The following is a 26,965-nucleotide window of genomic DNA, read 5'->3' on the forward strand; positions in this document are numbered from 1 at the left end:
GAGGAAGGGAGAGAGACAGAGAGAGTGAGACAGAAAGAGTGAGACAGAGAGACCGAGAGACAGAGGGAGAGACAGAGGGAGGAAGGGAGAGAGAGACAGCGAGAGAAAGAAAGACAGAAGGAGGGAGACAGAGACAGGAGGGAGGGAGACAGAGAGATAGACAGAAGGAGGGAGAGAGAGACAGAGAGATAGACAGAAGAGGGAGAGAGAGAGAGAGAGACAGAGAGAGACAGAGAGAGAGAGAGAGAGAGAGAGAGAGAGAGAGAGAGAGAGAGAGAGAGAGAGAGAGAGAGAGAGAAGAGAGAGAGAGAGAGAGAGAGAGAGAGAGAGAGAGAGAGAGAGAGAGAGAGAGAGAGAGAGACAGAGAGAGACAGAGAGAGAGACAGAGAGAGAGACAGAGAGAGACAGAGAGAGAGACAGAGAGACAGAGAGAGAGAGAGAGACAGAGAGAGAGAGAGAGAGAGACAGAGAGAGAGAGAGAGACAGAGAGAGAGACAGAGAGAGAGAGAGAGAGAGAGAGAGAGACAGAGAGAGACAGAGAGAGAGAGAGAGACAGAGAGAGAGAGAGAGACAGAGAGAGAGAGAGAGACAGAGAGAGAGAGAGAGAGACAGAGAGAGAGAGAGACAGAGAGAGAGAGAGAGAGAGAGAGAGAGAGACAGAGAGAGAGACAGAGAGACAGAGAGAGAGAGAGAGAGACAGAGAGAGAGACAGAGAGAGAGACAGAGAGAGAGACAGAGAGAGAGACAGAGAGAGAGACAGAGAGACAGACAGAGAGACAGACAGAGAGAGACAGACAGAGAGACAGAGAGACACAGACAGAGAGACAGAGAGACAGACAGAGAGACAGAGAGAGAGACAGAGAGAGAGACAGAGAGAGACAGAGAGAGAGAGACAGAGAGAGAGAGACAGAGAGAGAGTTAGCTGTATATGTATGATTCTCTTATCTTGATAGTAATTCTTATTGAAGTGTCATTACTACATTATCATTACTACATTATCATTACCACTACATGACTGACCTGTTGATATCCTCCTGATAGAGGTTCTTGTTGAAGTAGTCGACCATGGCCGGGGTGTTGCAGAGACACTGCAGGATGGAGTTCATGTAGCAGGTGTTACCGAGGTTACGCAGGCCGGTGAGCGAGGCGCCCAGACCGCCGAACACAGGGTTCAGGTTGCGGATCTTAGCCGCAGACGGACGGGCGATCTCCACCTTGGTGTAGACGCTAGCAGTGGACGGTCTGGGGGACGGACGGCAGTGACGAGTTACAAACAGTACAGTCAAATAAACTACATTAGAAAACTGCTTCTGTGACGTCGTCAACTTTCATCCAGAAATGTGGATTAAATACTTATGGAGACTCAAACTTTTTAAATCAAGTTTTGTCATAATCCAATAGTATATATTTTGTATATCATATCCTTGAATCCAAATGATCTAGAAACATTTAAATGCAATTTAGTCCAAGGGTTGATTTTAACCCCAGACTCAGATTAAGTGTAGTCCAGGGGTGTATTCATTAGTCGGATTCCATTGCAAAACATGTCTGTTGGAAAACATTTTGTAACGGAAACTGTTTCGATTGGACAAATTCAGCTAGGTCCCTCCCAGTTTCGTTCTGTTTTCTCTGTTGGCTTCTGTTTGGTTCCTAGAGTAAAACGGTAAACGGTCTCCGTTGGAAAAACGTTTCGTAACAGACAAAACGCTTTGCAACGGAATCCAACTAATGAATACACCCCAGGATTTAAAAACATATTTGTCATTGAAAAATAGCTTTTTAGTCCCGTAGTAGATTTAATCTGAGTGAGTGAAACGTATATATTGACCAGGCCCATATCCATGTGACGATGATGTCACCTACTTGGTCTCCCTGTTAAATGTTGGGCGCGTGGCTGCAGTTATAGGGGCGGTAACCTTCTTTAGCCCCTCCTCCCTCAGGTCCTGGCTGATGTCTGGAGAAGAATAGGAACGTTTCAGTTTGGACTGCTCCTGGTCACGGTCCATGGTCTGGTCTGGCTCAGCGGGGCGAGGCTGCTTCTGTTTGGCCGTAGGAGGGGTGGAGGGGGGCGTCTGGGGCACGCTGACCTCAGGGGGGTAGCGGTGCACCCGGTTGGTTGGGGAATGGTAGTAACGGTAGGTACCGGTTACAGTATCCAAGAACTGGTGTAGAGAGGATAGAGAGGAGAGGGGAGAGTTTCTTTCGTTCTCCATTTTCTTTTTTCTCAGAACTGATGGTTGTGTGTGAAAACATTCTCCATCGTATTAGCATGCGATGTAGTTAACCATTACACTGATAGAATATGTACACTTCAATGCTTTCCCCTCTTGATGGCTACTTTTAGCAGTTCTCTTTAAACATCAAGAAACTAAAAAGTGAAATAGTTTGAGATGTCAGTTTAGTGTTTATTTTTACCTTCATCCAGCCAACAGGCAGGCCTGGTACACTCCTCCCCATCTCTTCACTTCTGGCTCTGGTTAGGAGCTCCCGCTGTGGGACAACACACACATTACATACGGTACACACACGTTACACACAGTGTATAGAGCGCAGCCAATGTAAGGAGAATTCTGCCCAGTCAAAAGGGGGACAGCTATCGGTAGTATTTAAATACCCAGTCAAAAGGGGGACAGCTATCGGTAGTATTTAAATGCCCAGTCAAAAGGGGGACAGCTATCGGTAGTATTTAAATGCCCAGTCAAAAGGGGGACAGCTATCGGTAGTATTTAAATACCCAGTCAAAAGGGGATAGCTATCGGTAGTATTTAAATGCCCAGTCAAAAGGGGGACAGCTATCGGTAGTATTTAAATACCCAGTCAAAAGGGGGACAGCTATCGGTAGTATTTAAATGCCCAGTCAAAAGGGGGACAGCTATCGGTAGTATTTAAATGCCCAGTCAAAAGGGGGATAGCTATCGGTAGTATTTAAATGCCCAGTCAAAAGGGGGATAGCTATCGGTAGTATTTAAATGCCCAGTCAAAAGGGGGATAGCTATCGGTAGTATTTAAATGCCCAGTCAAAAGGGGATAGCTATCGGTAGTATTTAAATGCAGTCAAAAGGGGGACAGCTATCGGTAGTATTTAAATGCCCAGTCAAAAGGGGATAGCTATCGGTAGTATTTAAATGCCCAGTCAAAAGGGGATAGCTATCGGTAGTATTTAAATGCCCAGTCAAAAGGGGATAGGGGATAGCTATCGGTAGTATTTAAATGCCCAGTCAAAAGGGGATAGCTATCGGTAGTATTTAAATGCCCAGTCAAAAGGGGATAGCTATCGGTAGTATTTAAATGCCCAGTCAAAAGGGGATAGCTATCGGTAGTATTTAAATGCCCAGTCAAAAGGGGATAGCTATCGGTAGTATTTAAATGCCCAGTCAAAAGGGGATAGCTATCGGTAGTATTTAAATGCCCAGTAGCTATCGGTAGTATTTAAAGGGGGGGATAGCTATCGGTAGTATTTAAATGCCCAGTCAAAAGGGGATAGCTATCGGTAGTATTTAAATGCCCAGTCAAAAGTATTTAAATGGGGATAGCTATCGGTAGTATTTAAATGCCCAGTCAAAAGGGGGACAGCTATCGGTAGTATTTAAATGCCCAGTCAAAAGGGGATAGCTATCGGTAGTATTTAAATGCCCAGTCAAAAGGGGATAGCTATCGGTAGTATTTAAATGCCCAGTCAAAAGGGGATAGCTATCGGTAGTATTTAAATGCCCAGTCAAAAGGGGATAGCTATCGGTAGTATTTAAATGCCCAGTCAAAAGGGGATAGCTATCGGTAGTATTTAAATGCCCAGTCAAAAGGGGATAGCTATCGGTAGTATTTAAATGCCCAGTCAAAAGGGGATAGCTATCGGTAGTATTTAAATGCCCAGTCAAAAGGGGATAGCTATCGGTAGTATTTAAATGCCCAGTCAAAAGGGGATAGCTATCGGTAGTATTTAAATGCCCAGTCAAAAGGGGGGGATAGCTATCGGTAGTATTTAAATGCCCAGTCAAAAGGGGATAGCTATCGGTAGTATTTAAATGCCCAGTCAAAAGGGGGATAGCTATCGGTAGTATTTAAATACCCAGTCAAAAAAAGGGGTCAAAAGCTATCGGTAGTATTTAAATGCCAGTCAAAAGGGGGATAGCTATCGGTAGTATTTAAATGCAGGGACAAAAGGGGATAGCTATCGGTAGTATTTAAATGCAGGGACAAAGGGGGACAGCTATCGGGAGTATTTAAATACCCAGTCAAAAGGGGGACAGCTATCGGTAGTATTTAAATGCAGGGTTCTCCTGTTGCTTCACTAGAACGTTCCCGGCAGGCGATGGTAGAACAAATAAAAGAAAAGAAAATTTGCAAACTTGGGGATCAAACGTTCCCATAGCGCCATTTGCGTCCCGCCATTTCCAACAGCGGTCGAGACCATGCACCCTGGATGCAGAAACAAACTCATAAATACTGAAGCTTTTTCTAAAACAACAACATGCCATAATGAGGTGGTGGTTCAGAGTGGTGATTATATACCTTGGGTATGACATAGTCATCAACTGTTCTATGCTTTAACATCCCAGGCTGACGACTCCTCTTTACATCACCACTAAGCTTCAGGGGGGAGGGAGCCTGGGGTTTGGGAGGGACACAACACAGGGCAGCTCACATCATTTCACTGTACAGATTAGCTTTATGGGTATCAGTGAGATTGATGGGCTGTATATTAGGACAGTGGTTCTCCAAATCTCTCCTCAGGAACCCCCCAAGGTGTTTCACAAATGTAACCCTAAACTATCTCACCTGATTCGCCAGGTCAAGGGCCTGATGATTGATTCGCCTAGTCAAGGGCCTGATGATTGATTCGCCAGGTCAAGGGCCTGATGATTGATTCGCCTAGTCAAGGGCCTGATGATTGATTCGCCAGGTCAAGGGTCTGATGATTGATTCGCCAGGTCAAGGGCCTGATGATTGATTCGCCTAGTCAAGGGACTGATGATTGATTCGCCTAGTTAAGGGACTGATGATTGATTTGCCAGGTCAAGGGCCTGATGATTGATTTGCCAGGTCAAGGGCCTGATTGATTCAAGGGACTGATGATTGCCAGGTCAAGGGCCTGATGATTGATTTGCCAGGTCAAGGGCCTGATGATTGATTTGCCAGGTCAAGGGCCTGATGATTGATTTGCCAGGTCAAGGGCCTGATGATTGATTCGCCAGGTCAAGGGCCTGATGATTGATTCGCCAAGTCAAGAGCTTGATGATTGATTCACCTAGACAAGGGCTTGATGATTAGTTGACAAGTTGAATCAGGTGTGCCAGTTCTGGAATAGATCAAATACATGGACCGGCTGGGGGTCCCCGAGGAGAGGTTTGGACCGGCTGGGGGTCCCCGAGGAGAGGTTTGGACCGGCTGGGGGTCCCCGAGGAGAGGTTTGGACGGCTGGGGGTCCCCAGGAGAGGTTTGGACCGGCTGGGGGTCCCCGAGGAGAGGTTTGGACGGCTGGGGGTCCCCAGGAGAGGTTTGGACCGGCAGGGGGTCCCCGAGGAGAGGTTTGGACCGGCAGGGGGTCCCCGAGGAGAGGTTTGGACCGGCAGGGGGTCCCCGAGGAGAGGTTTGAGAACCACTCTAGTAGGATATGGGTTACACATGGGATGGGCTTATCAGATTTCTGCTGGTCATTGGGGACAGACTACTTACTAACTGGTGGCTAATGGATAGTATCAAATTGTGGATACTATCAGACGGGTGAGATGGATGGGTGGGGTTTATATTAAGAGATGGGTTGGCTATGGGATGGGCTTACTGGTGTTGGGCTGGAAAGGTACAGTAGAGACTGGGAGAAACGGTTAGATGCTTAGTGTCTCTTTCAGCATCACAGCAACAGAGACTCACTGCCACAGACAGACGGAGAAAGTAGGCTGGCCCTCCTTGAAGTCTCGTAGTTTGATGCCATTGCGCTCTTTTTGGTTATAAAGCATAGCATAAACGTAGCATAAACGTCCGTCATAATTGACCTCATTGGTAACCTTCAGACGTACAAGTTACCAGACCTGGACTCAGGGATAGCTAACCCTGGAGATCAAACTCCACCGAGTTAGGTAAATCTGCGTTTAGTCTTTTGGCACCGCTCATGTGGAATGATCTCCAAAAGTCCTTAAAGTTGGAAAAATGACTTGTGTCATGCACAAAGTACATGTCCTAACCAACTTGCCAAAACTATAGTTTGTTATTAACAAGACATTTGTGGAGTGGTTGAAAAACAAGTTTTAATGACTCCAACCTAAGTGTATGTAAACTTCCCACTTCAACTTTTCAAAAGTTTGTGGAGTCACTTAGAAATGTCCTTTTTGAAAGAATAAAATAACTTAAAATTGATCAGAAATACAGTGAAGACATTGTTAATGTTGTAAATGACTATTGTAGCTGGAAACGGCTGATTTTTTAAATGGAATATCTACGTACATAGGTGTACACAGGCCCATTATCAGTAACCATCACTACTGTGCTCCAATGGCATGTTGTGTTAGTTAATCCAAGTTTATCATTTTAAAAGGCTAATTGATCATTAGAAAACTCCTTTGCAATTATATTAGCACAGCTGAAAACTGTGGTGCTGATAAAAGAAGCAATAAAACTGGCCTTCTTTAGTCTAGTTGAGTATCTGGAGCATCAGCATTTGTGATTTCGATTACAGGCTCAAAATGGCCAGAAACAAGGCACTTTCTTCTGAAACTCATCAGTCTATTCTTGTTCTGAGAAACGAAGGCTATTCCATGCCAAGAAACAGCGCAAACTGTCTCTAACCAGAATAGAAAGAGGAGTGGGAGGCCCCGGTGCACAACAGAGCAAGAGAACATTAGAGTGTCTAGTTTGAGAAATAGACGCCTCACAAGTCCTCAACTGGCAGCTTCATTAAACAGTACCTCTCAACGTCAACAGTGACAAGGCGACTCCGGGATGCTGGCCAATGTCTACACTGTATTTCTTGTTCAATGAACCATAAACAATTAATGAACATGCACCTGTGGAATGGTCGTTAGACACTAACAGCTTACAGACGGTAGGCAATTAAGGTCACAGTTATGAAAACTTAGGACACTAAAGAGGCCTTTCTACTGACTCTGAAAAACACCAAAAGAAAGTTGCCCAGGGTCCCTGCTCATCTGCGTGAACGTGCCATAGGCATGCTGCAAGGAGGCATGAGGACTGCAGATGTGGCCAGGGCAATAAATTGCAATGTCTGTACTGTGAGACGCCTAAGACAGCGCTACAGGGAGACAGGACGGAAAGCTGATCCTCCTCGCAGTGGCAGACCACGTGTAACAACACCTACACAGGATCGGTACATCCGAACATCACACCTGCGGGACAGGTACAGGATGGCAACAATAACTGCCCGAGTTACACCAAGAATGCACAATCCCTCCATCAGTGCTCAGACTGTCCGCAATAGGCTGAGAGAGGCTGAACTGAGGGCTTGTAGGCCTGTTGTAAGGCAGGTCCCCACCAGACCTCACCGGCAACAACGTCGCCTCTGGGCACAAACCCACCGTCGATGGACCAGACAGGACTGGCAAAAAGTGCTCTTCACTGACGAGTTGTGATTCTGTCTCACCAGGGGTGAGCGGATTCGCATTTATCGTTGAAGGAATGAGAGTTACACCGAGGCCTGTGCTCTGGAGCATGATTGATGTACTCTGGAGCGGGATCGATTTGGAGGTGGAGGGTCCGTCATGGTATGGGGTGGTGTGTCACAGCATCATCGGACTGAGCTTGTCGTCATCGCAGGCAATCTCAACGCTGTGCGTTACAGGGAAGACATCATCCTCCCTCATGTAGTACCCTTCCTGCAGGCTCATCCTGACATGACCCTCCAGCATGACAATGCCACCAGCCATACTGCTCGTTCTGTGCGTGATTTCCTGCAAGACAGGAATGTCAATGTTCTGCCATGGCCAGTGAAGAGCCCGGATCTCAATACCATTGAGCACGTCTGGGACTTGTTGGATCAGAGGGTGAGGGCTAGGGCCATTCCCCCCAGAAATGTCCGGGAACTTTCACGTCCCTTGGTGGAAGAGTGGGGTAACATCTCACAGCAAGAACTGGCAAATCTGGTGCAGTCCATGAGGAGGAGATGCACTGCAGTACTTAATGCAGCTGGTAGCCACACCACTCCAGAGACTGTTACTTTTGATTTTGACCCCCCCTTTGTTCAGGGACACATTTTTCCATTTCAGTTTTTGTCTCAGTTGTTGAATCTCGTTATGTTCATACAAATATTTACACAGGTTAAGTTTGCTGAAAATAAACGCAGTTGACAGTGAGAGGACGTTTCATTTTTTGCTGAGTTTAGTTGGGTTAAAATATTTGGTCAGCAGAAGCCAGAGGGTGTGTAGTGTAATTGACGTGAATATAGATGTGTATAGAGTCATTGTTGTGTATTGATGTGTTTGACAGGTCATCATTGTAAATAAGAATCTGTTCTTAATTGACGTACCTGTATAAATAAAGGTGACACACTAACACGGAACCCAAACCGGCTGCATGCGTGCGCCATCGTGCATCAATGTATTTTGTCCCCCTACACCAAACGTGATCAAAACACGCAGGTTAAATTATCAAAACAAACTCTGAACCAATTACATTAATTTGGGGACAGGTCGAAAAGTATTAAACATTTATGGCAATTTAGCTCGCTAGCTTGCTAGCTAATTTGTCCTATTTAGCTAGCTTGCACTTGCTAGCTAATTTGTCCTATTTAGCTAGCTTGCACTTGCTAGCTAATTTGTCCTATTTAGCTAGCTTGCACTTGCTAGCTAATTTGTCGTATTTAGCTAGCGTGCACTTGCTAGCTAATTTGTCCTATTTAGCTAGCTTGCACTTGCTAACTAATTTGTCCTATTTAGCTAGCTTGCACTTGCTAACTAATTTGTCCTATTTAGCTAGCTTGCACTTGCTAGCTAATTTGTCCTATTTAGCTAGCTTGCACTTGCTAGCTAATTTGTCGTATTTAGCTAGCGTGCACTTGCTAGCTAATTTGTCCTATTTAGCTAGCTTGCACTTGCTAGCTAATTTGTCCTATTTAGCTAGCTTGCACTTGCTAGCTAATTTGTCCTATTTAGCTAGCTTGCTGTTGCTAGTTAATTTGTCCTGGGATATAAACATTGAGTTGTTATTTTTCCTGAAATGCACAAGGTCCTCTACTCCGACAATTAATCCACACATAAAACGGTCAACCGAATTGTTTCTAGTCATCTCTCCTCCTTCCAGGCTTTTTCATCTTTGAACTTATATGGTAATTGGCATCTAGACTTTCATAGTATTACCACAACAACCGGCAAGACAGTTCGTCTTTCAATCCCCCACGTGGGTATAACCAATGAGAAGATGGCACGTGGGTACCTGCTTCTATAAACCAACGAGGAGATGGGAGAGGCAGGACTTGCAGCGTGATCTGCGTCACAAATAGAACTGACTTCTTTTCAACGGAGACGCTCGTTGACGCGTGCGAGCCGTGTAGGTGCAATAATTTAATAACATACATTTCTACATTTATTTTGCGACGTGAGCGTTGTAGTTAGGGTATAACAGGGTATAATGACAGACACTGGCCTCCGGAGTGGCGCAGTGGTCTAAGGCACTGCATCTCAGTGCTAGCTGTGGTCTAAGGCACTGCATCTCAGTGCTAGCTGTGGTCTAAGGCACTGCATCTCAGTGCTAGCTGTGGTCTAAGGCACTGCATCTCAGTGCTAGCTGTGGTCTAAGGCTCTGCATCTCAGTGTAGCTGTCCTGGTCTAAGGCACTGCATCTCAGTGTTAGCTGTGGTCTAAGGCACTGCATCTCAGCACTGCATCTCTAGCTGTGGTCTAAGGCACTGCATCTCAGTGCTAGCTGTGGTCTAAGGCACTGCATCTCAGTGTTAGCTGTGGTCTAAGGCACTGCATCTCAGTGCTAGCTGTGGTCTAAGGCACTGCATCTCAGTGTTAGCTGTGGTCTAAGGCACTGCATCTCAGTGCTAGCTGTGGTCTAAGACACTGCATCTCAGTGCTAGCTGTGGTCTAAGACACTGCATCTCAGTGCTAGCTGTGGTCTAAGACACTGCATCTCAGTGCTAGCTGTGGTCTAAGGCACTGCATCTCAGTGCTAGCTGTGGTCTAAGGCACTGCATCTCAGTGCTAGCTGTGCCACTAGAGATTCTGGGTTCGAGTCCAGGCTCAGTCGCAGCCGGCCTCGACCGGGAGAACAACTGGCCCAGCGTCGTCTGGGTTAGGGGAGGGTCTGTCCTTGTCCCATCCTTGTCCCATCGCTGACACGGTCACCCAGTGTCGGTGTTTCCGACACTGGTGTTTCCTCCGACACATTGGTGCGGCTGGCTTCCAGGTTAAGTCCAGTTTAAAGTGGGCATTGTGTCAAGAATCCGTGCGGCTTGGTTGGGTTTCGGAGGACGCACAGGAGTTGCAGCGACTAACTACCAATTGGATACCATGAAATTGTTCACTCCTCATGGTTTTCAAAGGACTGGTGTGAGGAAGATGGTGGAAACTCCTCATGGTTTTAAAAGGACTGGTGTGAGGAAGATGGTGGAAACTCCTCATGGTTTTAAAAGGACTGGTGTGAGGAAGATGGTGGAAACTCCTCATGGTTTTAAAAGGACTGGTGTGAGGAAGATGGTGGAAACTCCTCATGGTTTTAAAAGGACTGGTGTGAGGAAGATGGTGGAAACTCCTCATGGTTTTAAAAGGACTGGTGTGAGGAAGATGCTGGAAACTCCTCATGGTTTTAAAAGGACTGGTGTGAGGAAGATGGTGGAAACTCCTCATGGTTTTAAAAGGACTGGTGTGAGGAAGATGCTGGAAACTCCTCATGGTTTTAAAAGGACTGGTGTGAGGAAGATGGTGGAGACTCCCTCCTCCCATGCACCAAATCAAAGCTTTAAATGACATGAGTGAATGTAGCCACAGATAAACAGAGACACTGACCTTAATCTCACTGACGATACGGTTGGGAGCCGGTGAGTCCAGAGAATCACTGTTGGTCGGCGTATCCTCCCTCTGCTCCTTCCCCCTCTTCTCTCGCTCTTCCCTCACCCCGTTCTCCTTCTCCTCCTCTGCCTTGTGTCTCTCCAACCTCTTCCTCTCCTGAGTCCTGTTCTCTTCCTCTTTCCTCCTCTCCATCTCCTCATTTTCCTTCTGCTGGTTCTCCCGGCGTTCCCTCTCTCTCCACTCCTCCTCGGTGCGGCGTTCCTGTTTGCGTTGTTCCTGCTCTCTCCGGGCCTTCTCCATCAGAGCAGCCGTCTCTGTGTGGATCTGACCTCGTTCCTCGTCCGTCAGCGGCACCGCCGGGTCAAAGGCCGGTTTGACCGAGCGGTTGGGTTGGGGTACAGACGGGCCATTCTGGGAGGAGGGGGGCAGGTCCCTGGGGAGGGCATCCAGGGGGGTTTTAGACCCGTCTGAGACTCTGACTGATGGCTTCTTGGTACGGTCGATCTGGGGGAGCGAGGAACGGCAGGAGGGGGGGTAACAAACAGGGAGGATTAAGCTTTTAATTAGACATTTGAAGAACAATAAAAAGCAGAAATTAAAGTTTAAAGTTTTGAGTTAATTGTTTTACAGGGACAGTGGACATTAATCAACGTTTCTGTAAAAGTGCCGGTTTTAGCCAGCCGGATCATTTTCAACCGCAGTCCCTGGGCAGGTTAGGTGGTGACATTAACACAGTCTTTCTGGACTATTGAGAACTAGGAAAAAGCTATCAATATCTCATTGTGACGTTCTCTCATTGTGACGTTCTCTCATTGTGACGTTCTCTCATTGTGACGTTCTCTCATTGTGACGTTCTCTCATTGTGACGTTCTCTCATTGTGACGTTCTCTCATTGTGACGTTCTCTCATTGTGACGTTCTCTCATTGTGACGTTCTCTCATTGTGACGTTCTCTTGAAATATATTTGAAGGAATAGTTGACCCCAAAATGACAATTGGTTTCCTTTACCCTGTACGCCGTCTCAATGTATGAGAGCGATCCATGATTTAGTTTAGTTTTCCCTGGCACTGTTTTCAAAACGCTATTGGTTTTAGGACTTGTGTCACAAATCCAATGCAAGCCATGGTACCTAATTACATAATACATGACCATTTTCCCACAGGCCAGGTCCAAATCAACCTAAAGTATCTCAAATTGATTGTGTAGCTCATCACAGTTACTTATAGATGACTTGGACATGATGCGTGAAACATTTCAAATAAAGGATAACATGACTTGAAACCAAACCAAAATGGTAGATTGCTGTCATAACCTTGTCCATAGACTGCTTACAGGGTAATGGGGCGGCAGGGTAGCCTAGTGGTTAGAGCGTTGGACTAGTAACCGGAAGGTTGCAAGTTCAAATCCCCGAGCTGACAAGGTACAAAATCTGTTGTTTTGCCCCTGAACAAGGCAGTTGACCCCACTGTTCCTAGGCCGTCATTGAAAATAAGAATTTGTTTTTAACGGACTTGCCTAGTTAAATAAAGGTAAAATAAATTTTAAAAACCAATGTCATCTTGTGATTTGGGTAAACTATCCTTTTAATATATTTAAAAAGCTAAATATTTATTGAATAAATGATAAAAACAAACAAACGTGCAGTAACCTGTGGGATGTGCTTGGCTGTCCCTCCAGGCTGGCTGGGGGTCCCTGGACCGGCTCCAGGGTCCTTCTTGCTGTGGTCTACTCCAGGGTGAGTGAACCCTGTGTGGGGTGAGTCTGTGGCGTCAGCCTCCATCCATGTGGAGGGGGTCTGAGGGTGGGAGGGGGTCAGATCCTCCAGGGGGCCACCGTTCACCTGTACGCTACCCAGGGAGGCAGGGGGAGCCTGGGGTTCAGGGTCCGGCTCGGGGGGAGGAGGGGTTGGAGGTTTGGGCTCCTCCAGTGACGGGTAGCTGAAGTTCACTGCTCAACAGAAAACATGAACAAGTAATGCTACAATAACTCCTACTGAAGTCATGGAATAAGAAATATAAGTTTACATACACCTTAGCCAAAATACATTTAAACTCAGTTTAACAATTCCTGATATTTAATCCTTGTAAAAATGCCCTGTCTTAGGTTAGTTAGGATCACCACTTCATTTTAAGAATGTAAAATGTCAGAATAATAGTAGAGAATTATTTATTTCTGATTTGATTTCTTTCATTACATTCCCAGTGGGTCAGAAGTTTACAGACACTCCATTAGTATTTGGTAGCATTGCCTTTAAATTGTTTAACTTGGGTCAAACATTTCGGGTAGCCTTCCACAAGCTTCCCACAAAAAGTTGGGTGAATTTTGGCCAATTCCTCCTGACAGAGCTGGTGTAACTGAGTCACATTTGTAGGCCTCCTTGCTCACACATGCTTTTTCAGTTCTGCCCACATATTTTCAATAGGATTGAGGTCAGGGCTTTGTGATGGCCAATCCAATAACTTGACTTTGTCGTCCTTAAGCCATTTTGCCAATACTTTGGAAGTATGCTTAGGGTCATTGTCCATTTGGAAGACCCATTTGCGACCAAGCTTTAACTTCCTGACTGATGTCTTGAGATGTTGCTTCAATATATCCACATCATTTTTCTTCCTCATGATGTCATCTATACTGTGAGGTGCACCAGTCCCTCCTCCCTCAAAGCACTCCCACAACATGATGCTGCCACCCCCGTGCTTCACAGTTGGGATGGTGTTCTTCAGCTTGCAAGCCTCCCCCTTTTTCCTCCAAACATAACGATGGTCATTATGGCCAAACAGTTCTATTGTTGTTTCATCAGACCAGAGGACATTTCTCCAAAAAGTACAATCTTTGTCCCCCATGTGCAGTTGCAAACTGTAGTCTGGCTTTTTATGGCGGTTTTGAAGCAGTGGCTTCTTCCTTGCTGAGAGGCCTTTCAGGTTATGTCAATATAGGACTCTTTTTACTGTGGATGTAGATACTTTTGTACATGTTTCCTCCAGCATCTTCACAAGGTCCTTTGCTGTTGTTCTGGGATTGATTTGCACTTTTCGCACCAAAGTACGTTCATCTCTAGGAGACAGAACGCATCTCCTTCCTGAGCAGTATGACAGCTGCGTGGTCCCATGGTGTTTATACTTGCATACTATTGTTTGTACAGATGAACGTGGTACCTTCAGGCGTTGGACCAGACTTGTGGAGGTCTACAATTTATTTTCTGGGGTCTTGGCTGATTTCTTTTGATTTTCCCATGATGTCAAGCAAGGAGGCACTGAGTTTGAAGGTAGGCCTTGAAATACATCCACAGGTACACCTCCAATTGACTCAAATTATGTCAATTAGCCTATCAGAAGCTTCTAAAGCCATGACATCATTTTCTGGAATTTTCCAAGCTGTTTAAAGGCACAGTCAACTTAGTGTATGTAAACTTCTGACCCACTGGAATTGTGATACAGTGAATTATAAGTGAAATAATCTGTTTGTAAACAATTGTTGGAAAAATGACTTGAGTCCTGCACAAAGCAGATGTCCTAACCGACTTGCCAAAACTATAGTTTGTTAACAAGAAATTTGCGGAGTGGTTGAAAATTGAGTTTTAATGTCTCCAACAGAAATGTATGTAAACTTCCGACTTCAACTGTGTGTGTGTGTGTGTGTGTGTGTGTATATACACTGCTCAAAAAAATAAAGGGAACACTAAAATAACACATCCTAGATCTGAATGAATGAAATATTCTTATTAAATACTTTTTTCTTTACATAGTTGAATGTGCTGACAACAAAATCACACAAAAATTATCAATGGAAATCAAAAATGTATCAACCCATGGAGGTCTGGATTTGGAGTCACACTCAAAATTAAAGTGGAAAACCACACTACAGGCTGATCCAACTTTGATGTAATGTCCTTAAAACAAGTCAAAATGAGACTCAGTAGTGCGTGTGGCCTACACGTGCCTGTATGACCTCCCTACAACGCCTGGGCATGCTCCTGATGTGGTAGTGGATGGTGTCCTGAGGGATCTCCTCCCAGACCTGGACTAAAGCATCCGCCAACTCCTGGACAGTCTGTGGTGCAACGTGGGGTTGGTGGATGGAGCGAGACATGATGTCCCAGATGTGCTCAATTGGATTCAGGTCTGGGGAACGGGCGGGCCAGTCCATAGCATCAATGCCTTCCTCTTGCAGGAACTGCTGACACACTGCAGCCACATGAGGTCTAGCATTGTCTTGCATTAGGAGGAACCCAGGGCCAACCGCACCAGCATATGGTCTCACAAGGGGTCTGAGGATCTCATCTCGGTACCTAATGGCAGTCAGGCTACCTCTGGCGAGCACATGGAGGCCTGTGCGGCCCCTCAAATAAATGCCACCCCACACCATGACTGACCCACCGCCAAACCGGTCATGCTAGAGGATGTTGCAGGCAGCAGAACGTTCTCCACGGCGTCTCCAGACTCTGTCACATGTGCTCAGTGTGAACCTGCTTTCATCTGTGAAGAGCACAGGGCGCCAGTGGCGAATTTGCCAATCTTGGTGTTCTCTGGCAAATGCCAAATGTCCTGCACAGTGTTGGGCTGTAAGCACAACCCCCACCTGTGGACGTCGGGCCCTCATACAACCCTCATGGAGTCTGTTTCTGACCGTTTGAGCAGACATATGCACATTTGTGGCCTGCTGGAGGTCATTTTGCAGGGCTCTGGCAGTGCTCCTCCTTGCACAAAGGCAGAGGTAGCGGTCCTGCTGCTGGGTTGTTGCCCTCCTACGGCCTCCTCCACGTCTCCTGATGTACTGGCCTGTCTCCATGCTCTGGACACTACGCTGACAGACACAGCAAACCTTCTTGCCACAGCTCGCATTGATGTGCCATCCTGGATGAGCTGCACTACCTGAGCCACTTGTGTGGGTTTTAGACTCCGTCTCATGCTACCACTAGAGTGAAAGCACCGCCAGCATTCAAAAGTGACCAAAACATCAGCCAGGAAGCATAGGAACTGAGAAGTGGTCTGTGGTCACCACCTGCAGAACCACTCCTTTATTGGGGGTGTCTTACTAATTGCCTATAATTTCCACCTGTTGTCTATTCCATTTGCACAAAAGCATGTGAAATTTATTGTCAATCAGTGTTGCTTCCTAAGTGGACAGTTTGATTTCCCAGAAGTGTGATTGACTTGGAGTTACAATGTGTTGTTTAAGTGTTCCCTTTATTTTTTTGAGCAGTGTATATATATATATATATATGTCTTCTACCCTGGGTTCAATTACACCAGGAGAAAAATGAGATCTCAAAGATGAATGTTAAAACGGAGCTAACTGACAACGTGGGATCAAGTCCATCAACACTACACCATGCTGAAGTAGCATATCAACTTCAAAAGGAAAGACCCATGTTAAATGTTACATCCCATTTGAATGTTACATCCCATGTGAATGTTACATCCCATTTGGATCTCTGACTGATGTTCTATCGATTCCTGGGGTCGGGTCATGGTTTCATGTGTCTCTGAGCTAGTCACCGTTCAAGCAGGCAGAGTCATACCGGCTGCATTTCTACAGGCAGAGTCATACCGGCTGTATTTCATACCGGCTGTATTTCATACCGGCTGTATTTCATACCGGCTGTATTTCATACCGGCTGTATTTCTACAGGCAGAGTCATACCGGCTGTATTTCTGTATTACCGGCTGTATTTCTGCAGGCAGAGTCATACCGGCTGTATTTCTACAGGCAGAGTCATACCGGCTGTATTTCTACAGGCAGAGTCATACCGGCTGTATTTCATACCAGCTGTATTTCATACCAGCTGTATTTCATACCGGCTGTATTTCATACCGGCTGTATTTCATACCGGCTGTATTTCATACCGGCTGTATTTCATACCGGCTGTATTTCATACCGGCTGTATTTCATACCGGCTGTATTTCATACAGGCTGTATTTCATACCGGCTGTATTTCATACCGGCTGTATTTCTTGCTTGAACAGCGAATAGCTCAGTGCTGTGGTGTGTTTGGGGTACAGACAGAAATATGTGAATGTGGTCCGCTGTGGGAGGGTGTTATAGCTGTGTGTTCGGGGGTTAAGGTAAGGGTTAAGGGGTACTCACGCTGTGGGAGGGTGTTATAGCTGTGTGTTCGGGGGGTTAGGGTTAAGGTAAGGGTTAAGGGGTACTCACGCTGTGGGAGGGTGCTGTAGCTGTGTGTTCGGGGGGTTAGGGTAAGGGTGTTGTAGCTGTGTGTTCGGGGTTAAGGTAAGGGTTAAGGGGTACTCACGCTGTGGGAGGGTGTTATAGCTGTGTGTTCGGGGGGGGGGTTAGGGTAAGGGGGTGTTGTAGCTGTGTGTTCGGGGTTAAGGTAAGGGTTAAGGGGTACTCACACTGTGGGAGGGTGCTGTAGCTGTGTGTTCGGGGGGTGAGGGTAAGGTAAGGGTTAAGGGGTACTCACGCTGTGGGAGGGTGCTGTAGCTGTGTGTTCAATGGGGGTTTTAGGGGTTAGGGTTAAGGGGTCCTCACGCTGTGGGAGGGTGCTGTAGCTGTGTGTTCGGGGGGTTAGGGTTAAGGTAAGGGATACTCACGCTGTGGGAGGGTGCTGTAGCTGTGTGTTCGGGGGGTTAGGGTTAAGGTAAGGGATACTCACGCTGTGGGAGGGTGCTGTAGCTGTGTGTTCGGGGCGGTCTGACTTTGGCGTTGGATGTGTACATGGGGTAGAAGAGGAGCCAGCTCTCATAGCCTCCCTCCAGAACCATGGGCTCACTACGCAGGATAGTGGTACTGTCCCACTGTGAAGCACACAATACCTCAATGAAACACACATTACCTCAATGGAACACACATTACCTCAATGGAAACACACATTACCTCAATGGAAACACACATTACCTCAATGAAACACACTGACTGAGGAAACACACATTACCTCAATGGAAACACACATTACCTCAATGAAACACACATTACCTCAATGGAAACACACATTACCTCAATGGAAACACACATTACCTCAATGGAAACACACATTACCCAATGGAAACACAACCTGGAAACACACATTACCTCAATGGAAACACACATTACCTCACTGAAACACACATTACCTCAATGGAAACACACATTACCTCAATGGAAACACACATTACCTCAATGGAAACACACTGACTGAGGAAACACACATTACCTCAATGGAAACACACATTACCTCAATGGAAACACACATTACCTCAATGGAAACACACTGACTGAGGAAACACACATTACCTCAATGGAAACACACATTACCTCAATGGAAACACACATTACCTCAATGGAAACACACTGACTGAGGAAACACACATTACCTCAATGGAAACACACTGACTGAGGAAACACACATTACCTCAATGGAAACACACATTACCTCAATGGAAACACACTGACTGAGGAAACACACATTACCTCAATGGAAACACACATTACCTCAATGGAAACACACTGACTGAGGAAACACACATTACCTCAATGGAAACACACATTACCTCAATGAAACACACTGACTGAGGAAACACACATTACCTCAATGGAAACACACATTACCTCAATGGAAACACACATTACCTCAATGGAAACACACTGACTGAGGAAACACACATTACCTCAATGGAAACACACATTACCTCAATGAAACACACTGACTGAGGAAACACACATTACCTCAATGGAAACACACATTACCTCAATGGAAACACACATTACCTCAATGGAAACACACATTACCTCAATGGAAACACACATTACCTCAATGAAACACACTGACTGAGGAAACACACATTACCTCAATGGAAACACACATTACCTCGATGGAAACACACATTACCTCAATGGAAACACACATTACCTCAATGGAAACACACTGACTGAGGAAGCATTGCAGGGAACACACATTCCTATGTTATGTTACCTTGTAGAGAGCATCTTTGAGGCTTTGTAAGGTGCTTCCCAGTTTGAGGTCAGTAACAGAGCTGAACCAGTCCAGTAGGATGATGTAATCTACGAACCCCCGTCTCTTCCACGTCTCTCTGGACGCATCAGGTAGATTGGCCTCAATCTGGTTCACTGTGATGCTGTGGGAACAGAATGATGACCTGTTACCCTGTGCAGGGGTGCACAACACACGGCCCACGGGCTGAATGTGGCCCCAGAGAAGACAGCTTGTAGCCCGTAGTGATTATTAGTCGTTTTTAATACATTTATTTGGGCATGGTCAGAGTGGAGACCTGGATCAACCATTACAACCCTCCACCCATCGCTCCCTCCGTACCCAGGGTTGATAGCCTCCTCTGGGACACTGATGACAGTCTGGGTGGGGACCTGGATCTGTGAGTCCTGGAAGTCTCGGAGGCAGCGAGCGTCCATCACAATGACCGTAATGGCCTGGTCCCTCATCATCTTGAACAACCCCTCTGCTGTGATCCCTCCCGCTGACACCGCAGCTAGGGAGGGAGGGAGGTATGGAGGGAGGGAGGGAGGGAGGGAGGAGGGAGGGAGGTAGGGAGGGAGGGAGGGATTGGACGGAGGGATGGATGGAGGGAGGGAGGGAGGAGGACGGAGGGAGGGAGGTACAGAGGGAGGGAGGGAGGTACAGAGGGAGGGAGGGAGGTACAGAGGGAGGGAGGGAGGTATGGAGGGAGGGAGGTAGGGAGGGATTGTACGGAGGGATGGAGGGAGGGAGGGACGGAGGTACGGAGGGAGGGAGGGATGGAGGGAGGGAGGTAGGGAGGGATGGAGGGAGGGAGGGAGGGAGGTACGGAGGGGGAGGGAGGGAGGGAGGTACGGAGGGTGGTAGGGAGGGAGGGAGGGAGGGAGGGAGGGAGGGGTACAGAGGGAGGGAGGGAGGGAGGTAGGGAGGGGAGGGAGGGAGGTAGGGAGGGATTGGGAGGGATGGAGGGAGGGAGGGAGGGAGGTACGGAGGGAGGGAGGTATGGAGGGAGGGAGGTACAGAGGGAGGGAGGGAGGTACAGAGGGAGGGAGGGAGGTACGGAGGGAGGGAGGTAGGGAGGGATTGTACGGAGGGATGGAGGGAGGGAGGGACGGAGGTACGGAGGGAGGGAGGTATGGAGGGAGGGAGGTAGGGAGGGAGGTACGGAGAGGGAGGGAGGTACGGAGGAGGGAGGGAGGTACGGAGGGAGGGAGGTACGGAGGGAGGGAGGTACGGTGGGAGGTAGGGAGGTACGGTGGGAGGTAGGGAGGGAGGTACGGAGGAGATAATAAAAGATGGGTAAATCAATAAACATCAACCTGTTGTGTAAAACTGCTTATATTCATGTCATAACTTCGTATTACCTCAAAGCATTTGAGCCAGTTTGCTGGTCACCATCCTTACCTTTGGAAGTTACATTTTTCAACTCCTTCTGCTCTTTTACCTAGAACACAGAACATTACAACTGAGACCACAGCATCTTAAAGGACCAACTCTCAACCACAACAACTGGTGCTGACAGGGGTGGTGTCGACAACTGGTGTCGACAGGGGTGGTGTCAACAACTGGTGCCGACAGGGGTGGTGTCAACAACTGGTGACAGGGGTGGTGTCGACAACTGGTGCTGACAGGGGTGGTGTGGTGCTGACAGGGGTGGTGTCAACAAGGGGTGGTGTCAGACAACTGGTGCCGACAGGGGTGGTGTCGACAACTATTGCTGACAGGGGTGGTGCTGACAGGGGTGGGTGTCGACAGGGGTGGTGTCAACAACTGGTGTCGACAGGGGTGGTGTCGACAGGGGTGGTGTCGACAGGGGTGGTGTCAACAACTGGTGCTGACAGGGGTGGTGTCGACAACTGGTGCTGACAGGGGGGTGGGGTCGACAGGGGTGGTGTCAACAACTGGTGTCGACAGGGGTGGTGTCGACAACATTGCTGACAGGGGTGGTGTCGACAACAACTGGTGCTGACAGGGGTGGTGTCAACAACTGGTGTCGACAGGGGTGGTGTCGACAACTGTGCTGACAGGGGTGGGTGGTGTCGACAGGGGTGGTGGGTGGTGTGACAGGGGTGGTGTCGACAGGGGTGGTGTCGACAACTGGTGCCGACAGGGGTGGTGTCAACAACTGGTGCCGACAGGGGGTGGTGTCGACAACTGGTGCTGACAGGGGTGGTGTCGACAGGGGTGGTGTCGACAGGGGTGGTGTCGACAGGTGTCGTGGTGTCAACAACTGGTGCCGACAGGGGTGGTGTCGACAGGGGTGGTGTCAACAACTGGTGCCGACAGGGGTGGTGTCAACAACTGGTGCCGACAGGGGAGGTGTCGACAGGGGTGGTGCCGACAGGGGAGGTGTCGACAGGGGAGGTGTCGACAGGGGACCTTTAACCTCTGGATACAAACATTGTTTGTAAATGGATAAATTGATCCACTTTCATCTGCACAGAAAAAACACTCAAGACGTGTGAACATACTCGTTTCATGGTCGTGGGAATCATTATATCTCGACCCAACAGAAAAGACAAACCCGGACATGTCCTTTTCCAGTACCACTTGATTATCTGAGCTTACGTATCGACCTCACAGACATGTCCTTTTCCAGTACCACTTGATTATCTGAGCTTACGTATCGACCTCACAGCCTTCGTCAGAGCTGTGGTGTCCTCGTCATCATTCAGGGACCTACCTTCTTGATCTCTTTCCCTGCTTTTGGAGATGCCCTCCCTCCATCTTTCTCCGTCTTATCCTCCCTCCTTTTCTTCTCCTCTTGTCTCTCTTTCTCCTCAAGCTTTTTGCGAACCTCGACTTCCTCGTACCTAAACACACACACACACACACACCACACACCACACACCACACACCACACACACACACACAGGAAAACAGAAACAGTAACCTGTAGAAGCATTAGGCTGAGATTCTATAGCTTCAAATCAACGTATCTCCGTCTTTGGCAAAGTCCATGGTCTCCTTCAAACCATTCAGGGTTATTGAAGGTCAGCTAAAACCTATGCCAACTGAATACCAGTTGATTTACTAACATCCAGTACATAGTGAACGTAATGTCTGTGAATAAATGACGACAACACACCAACCTGAGTTTAAGGCTTTCAGAGAGTTTCTCGGCTTCTTCTATGGCTTTTTTAAAGCTGGTGGGCCCCAGCACGGACAGGAAGAACTCCTTGGACAACAGAGAGGAAAGGTGCTTCAGATAACAGCGGTCTCAACAACGGAAAAAAACAGCTGGCCAAAATCAATACATTGTGTCGTTGCCAAACGGAATGACTTTTCACAATGTCAGCGAAAATCAAGTACCTTTAGTATTGATGGTTAATGTGAAACCAGCAGCATCCCACTTCGACTAAGACAGTACTAATCTATAACCAATCGGGAAAATCAAGTACCTTTAGTATTGATGTTTAACGTGAAACTAGCAGCATCCCACTTCGACTAAGACAGTACTAATCTATAACCAATCGGGAAAATCAAGTACCTTTAGTATTGATGTTTAACGTGAAACCAGCAGCATCCCATCGACTAAGACAGTACTATTCTATAACCAATCGGGAAATCAATAGACCGTGAAATCACGGTAGGAAGCCTTGTCCTCGTACGGTTCAAACCCTCAATATGGCCAGTATCATAACAGTCCCGTGTGGGAGTGTGGCTCATCACTAGTTCTACAGTCTACAAGCACACAGCCTGTGTCGGCATGGGGTTGAATCGCTCTTCAGCCACTCCCCCCTCTACACGCTGCGCCCCCATTACATTCCTACAGTCTGAAAACCCACTGAATACATGGGGAGGTGGGAGCTCCCAGTCTCCTTTAACACATATCGTATGGCTTGAACTCCCTCTGTGCTCTGAGTAGCAAAACATGGGTCGTTCACTAGGGACCAAATGGAAGAACAGGGAAGGTTTATAACCTGAACGTGTCCATATAAAGAAGCACGTGTTTTCGACAGGGCTACCATCGGTGGTATGGTGTGAACTAATGGACCACGGTTGGTACCTGTTGCTGCTTGAAGTCGGGCCTCTTCTTGATGAGATCGTAAACCGTTAGGTATTTCATGTAGAGAACATAGGCCTTCTCCTCGTCTCCATCCAGACGACACTCCTCCGCAGCCTTGAAGATCTTACAGGCACTCTGGACATAGCTGGAACACACAACAGAACATTTACCATACACTCTGGACATAGCTGGAACACACAACAGAACATTTACCATACACTCTGGACATAGCTGGAACACACAACAGAACATTTACCATACACTCTGGACATAGCTGGAACTCACAACAGAACATTTACCATACACTCTGGACATAGCTGGAACACACAACAGAACATTTACCATACACTCTGGACATAGCTGGAACACACAACAGAACATTTACCATACACTCTGGACATAGCTGGAACTCACAACAGAACATTTACCATACACTCTGGACATAGCTGGAAATCACAACAGAACATTTACAATACACTCTGGACATAGCTGGAACACACAACAGAACATTTACCATACACTCTGGACATAGCTGGAACACACAACAGAACATTTACCATACACTCTGGACATAGCTGGAACTCACAACAGAACATTTACCATACACTCTGGACATAGCTGGAAATCACAACAGAACATTTACAATACACTCTGGACATAGCTGGAACACACAACAGAACATAGCTGGAACACACAACAGAACATAGCTGGAACACACAACAGAACATAGCTGGAACACACAACAGGACATAGCTGGAACACACAACAGGACATAGCTGGAACACACAACAGAACATAGCTGGAACACACAACAGAACATTTACCATACACTCTGGACATAGCTGGAACACACAACAGAACATAGCTGGAACACACAACAGAACATAGCTGGAACACACAACAGGACATAGCTGGAACTCACAATAGAACATAGCTGGAACACACAATAGAACATAGCTGGAACACACAATAGGACATAGCTGGAACACACAACAGAACATAGCTGGAACACACAACAGGACATAGCTGGAACACACAACAGGACATAGCTGGAACACACAACAGGACATAGCTGGAACACACAACAGGACATAGCTGGAACACACAACAGGACATAGCTGGAACACACAACAGGACATAGCTGGAACACACAATAGAACATAGCTGGAACACACAATAGAACATAGCTGGAACACACAACAGAACATAGCTAGAACACACAACAGGACATAGCTGGAACACACAATAGAACATAGCTGGAACACACAACAGGACATAGCTGGAACACACAACAGAACATTTACCATACACTCTGGACATAGCTGGAACACACAATAGAACATAGCTGGAACACACACAACAGAACATAGCTGGAACACACAACAGAACATTTACCATACACTCTGGACATAGCTGGAACTCACAACAGAACATTTACCATACACTCTGGACATAGCTGGAACACACAACAGAACATTTACCATACACTCTGGACATAGCTGGAACTCACAACAGAACATTTACCATACACTCTGGACATAGCTGGAACACACAACAGAACATTTACCATACACTCTGGACATAGCTGGAACACACAACAGAACATTTACCATACACTCTGGACATAGCTGGAACACACAACAGAACATTTACCATACACTCTGGACATAGCTGGAACTCACAATAGAACATAGCTGGAACACACAATAGAACATAGCTGGAACACACAATAGAACATAGCTGGAACACACAATAGAACATAGCTGGAACACACAATAGAACATAGCTGGAACACACAATAGGACATAGCTGGAACACACAATAGGACATAGCTGGAACACACAACAGAACATAGCTGGAACACACAACAGGATATAGCTGGAACACACAACAGGACATAGCTGGAACACACAATAGAACATAGCTGGAACACACAATAGAACATAGCTGGAACACACAACAGAACATTTACCATACACTCTGGACATAGCTGGAACACACAATAGAACATAGCTGGAACACACAATAGAACATAGCTGGAACACACAATAGGACATAGCTGGAACACACAATAGGACATTGCTGGAGAATTGAACACAGGCCTGTTACCAAGAGCAGTGTCCGTATGATCCTGGTAACAGGCCTGTTTAAATGACATCCATGCCAGAACAATAGGCCTGTTACCAGGACCATTTAAATGACATCCATGCCAGAACAACAGCTTACCTCCTGGTGTTGATTTTGTCAGGCTTGACTTCAGCTTTCTTGTTGAGGTCCCCCAGGTTAGTAGAGAGGTACAAGTCCTTCGCCCCGCGGGACACCGCAGGCATCTTCAATGGTGGGTTATATATCACCAGCACTGTACAATGTTCACATATTCCAGTCCTCACCGCTCTGGAAAGACAGAACAATTGAAACAAATAGCTTTTATTATTATTATCATTATTATTAACCCCTTGCCTGCCCCATTCATAGAGGCCAACGACCTTTAGCACCGATTGATGAGGCATCTTCTTCCAGGGGACTTTAAGAGCCCAGACATTCGGTCTGAACGTTAACATGCATCGCTTGTGGTTTTTGGAAACTTAAGGAGGAAGGCCGCCAGAAATGGGTTGGAACTGAAAAATACTGTCAGTTGCAACTGTGATAAAGTCGGTGAGGGATCATCAAATGGACATATGTTTTGAAGTGGCTGTCCTATATCTGAGAGAAATAACAAAGATGAGGACTTTGTAGGATGTGTTTAAAAAATATTTAACCACTTATTTATTTATATATATATATATATATTTTTGAACTAAACAGGTACCGGGCTGCCTACAGACACGTCTAGTCAGGCTGGTACCGGGCTGCCTATAGACACGTCTAGTCAGGCTGCCTACAGACACGTCTAGTCAGGCTGGCCTACAGACACGTCTAGTCAGGCTGGGCTGCCTACAGACACGTCTAGTCAGGCTGGTACCGGGCTGACACCTAGTCATAGACACGTCTAGTCAGGCTGCCTACAGACACGTCTAGTCAGGCTGGTACCGGGCTGCCTAGTCAGGACGGGCTGCCTCTAGTCAGGCTGGTACCGGGCTGCCTACAGACACGCTCTAGTCAGGCTGGTACCGGGCTGCCTACAGACACGTCTAGTCAGGCTGGTCAGGCTGCCTACAGACACGTCTAGTCAGGACACGTCTAGTCAGGCTGGTACCGGGGCTGCCTACAGACACGTCTAGTCAGGCTGGTACCGGGCTGCCTACAGACACGTCTAGTCAGGCTGGTACCGGGCTGCCTACAGACACGTCTAGTCAGGCTGGTACCGGGCTGCCTACAGACACGTCTAGTCAGGCTGGTACCGGGCTGCCTACAGACACGTCTAGTCAGGCTGGTACCGGGCTGCCTACAGACACGTCTAGTCAGGCTGGTACCGGGCTGCCTACAGACACGTCTAGTCAGGCTGGTACCGGGCTGCCTACAGACACGTCTAGTCAGGCTGGTACCGGGCTGCCTACAGACACATCTAGTTTATTGAAATTGATTGATTTCCTTAAATGAACTGTAACTCAGAAAAAGAAAAAAAAAAGTTGCATGTTGCGTTTATATTTTTGTTCAATAGGTTTTTGACGTTTTTGTTTGTAAGCGGTTGTTCTCTGAATGGCCAAGCAAAGTACTGTATTGTGATTGTGTACCTGGGGATCAATTTCCAGTGTATGATTATCTTTGGCGGTTCAGCTGGAGTAATGCATCCAAGCAAGATGTAAACATTAACTGTGCATTTAGCAAGGCTTCCAAGAAACGAAACCACAGACAATTTCTTTGACGAATTTGTAAATATAATATATGTGACATTGGACTTGCTACTAGCTAGTACGTTCGCAAAACATTAAGTTAGCAAGCCAGGTAGCTTCCTAAGTAATGTTTCATCAGGAAGTGCAGTAAGCTAGCCAACCCCCCCCCATCTGTCAAGTTAGTTTGTTAGCAGGATAGCTAGCTTATTAGCTAAACTAGGCTAGCTAGCTTTCACTGTAGTTGTTTACTCGAACAGGCTCTGTCAGCTTATGGATGTTTAGCTAGGTAACGACAAAA

The 26,965-nt window shown here is 46.9% G+C and overlaps 1 protein-coding gene across 1 annotated transcript in view; it reads right to left on the reverse strand.

Moving 5' to 3' along the window:
- The window catches only part of usp8 (ubiquitin specific peptidase 8), a 38,775-nt gene that overhangs the window by 11,581 nt on the left and 229 nt on the right, over positions 1–26,965 (reverse strand). Inside the window, exons 2-14 of the mRNA XM_042317605.1 lie at positions 25,121–25,288; positions 22,895–23,039; positions 21,978–22,063; positions 21,569–21,698; positions 20,290–20,329; positions 19,228–19,399; positions 18,868–19,030; positions 17,572–17,713; positions 12,607–12,905; positions 10,956–11,462; positions 2,416–2,490; positions 1,864–2,162; positions 1,021–1,242 (exon numbers count right to left, since the gene is read on the reverse strand). Coding sequence (XP_042173539.1) covers positions 1,021–1,242; positions 1,864–2,162; positions 2,416–2,490; positions 10,956–11,462; positions 12,607–12,905; positions 17,572–17,713; positions 18,868–19,030; positions 19,228–19,399; positions 20,290–20,329; positions 21,569–21,698; positions 21,978–22,063; positions 22,895–23,039; positions 25,121–25,224 — 2,384 coding nt within the window. The 5' untranslated portion in view covers positions 25,225–25,288. The remainder of the gene's footprint in view (positions 1–1,020; positions 1,243–1,863; positions 2,163–2,415; positions 2,491–10,955; positions 11,463–12,606; positions 12,906–17,571; positions 17,714–18,867; positions 19,031–19,227; positions 19,400–20,289; positions 20,330–21,568; positions 21,699–21,977; positions 22,064–22,894; positions 23,040–25,120; positions 25,289–26,965) is intronic.

The sequence above is a fragment of the Oncorhynchus tshawytscha genome, unplaced genomic scaffold (assembly GCF_018296145.1).
Source record: "Oncorhynchus tshawytscha isolate Ot180627B unplaced genomic scaffold, Otsh_v2.0 Un_contig_3062_pilon_pilon, whole genome shotgun sequence".
NCBI classification, from domain to species: domain Eukaryota; kingdom Metazoa; phylum Chordata; class Actinopteri; order Salmoniformes; family Salmonidae; genus Oncorhynchus; species Oncorhynchus tshawytscha.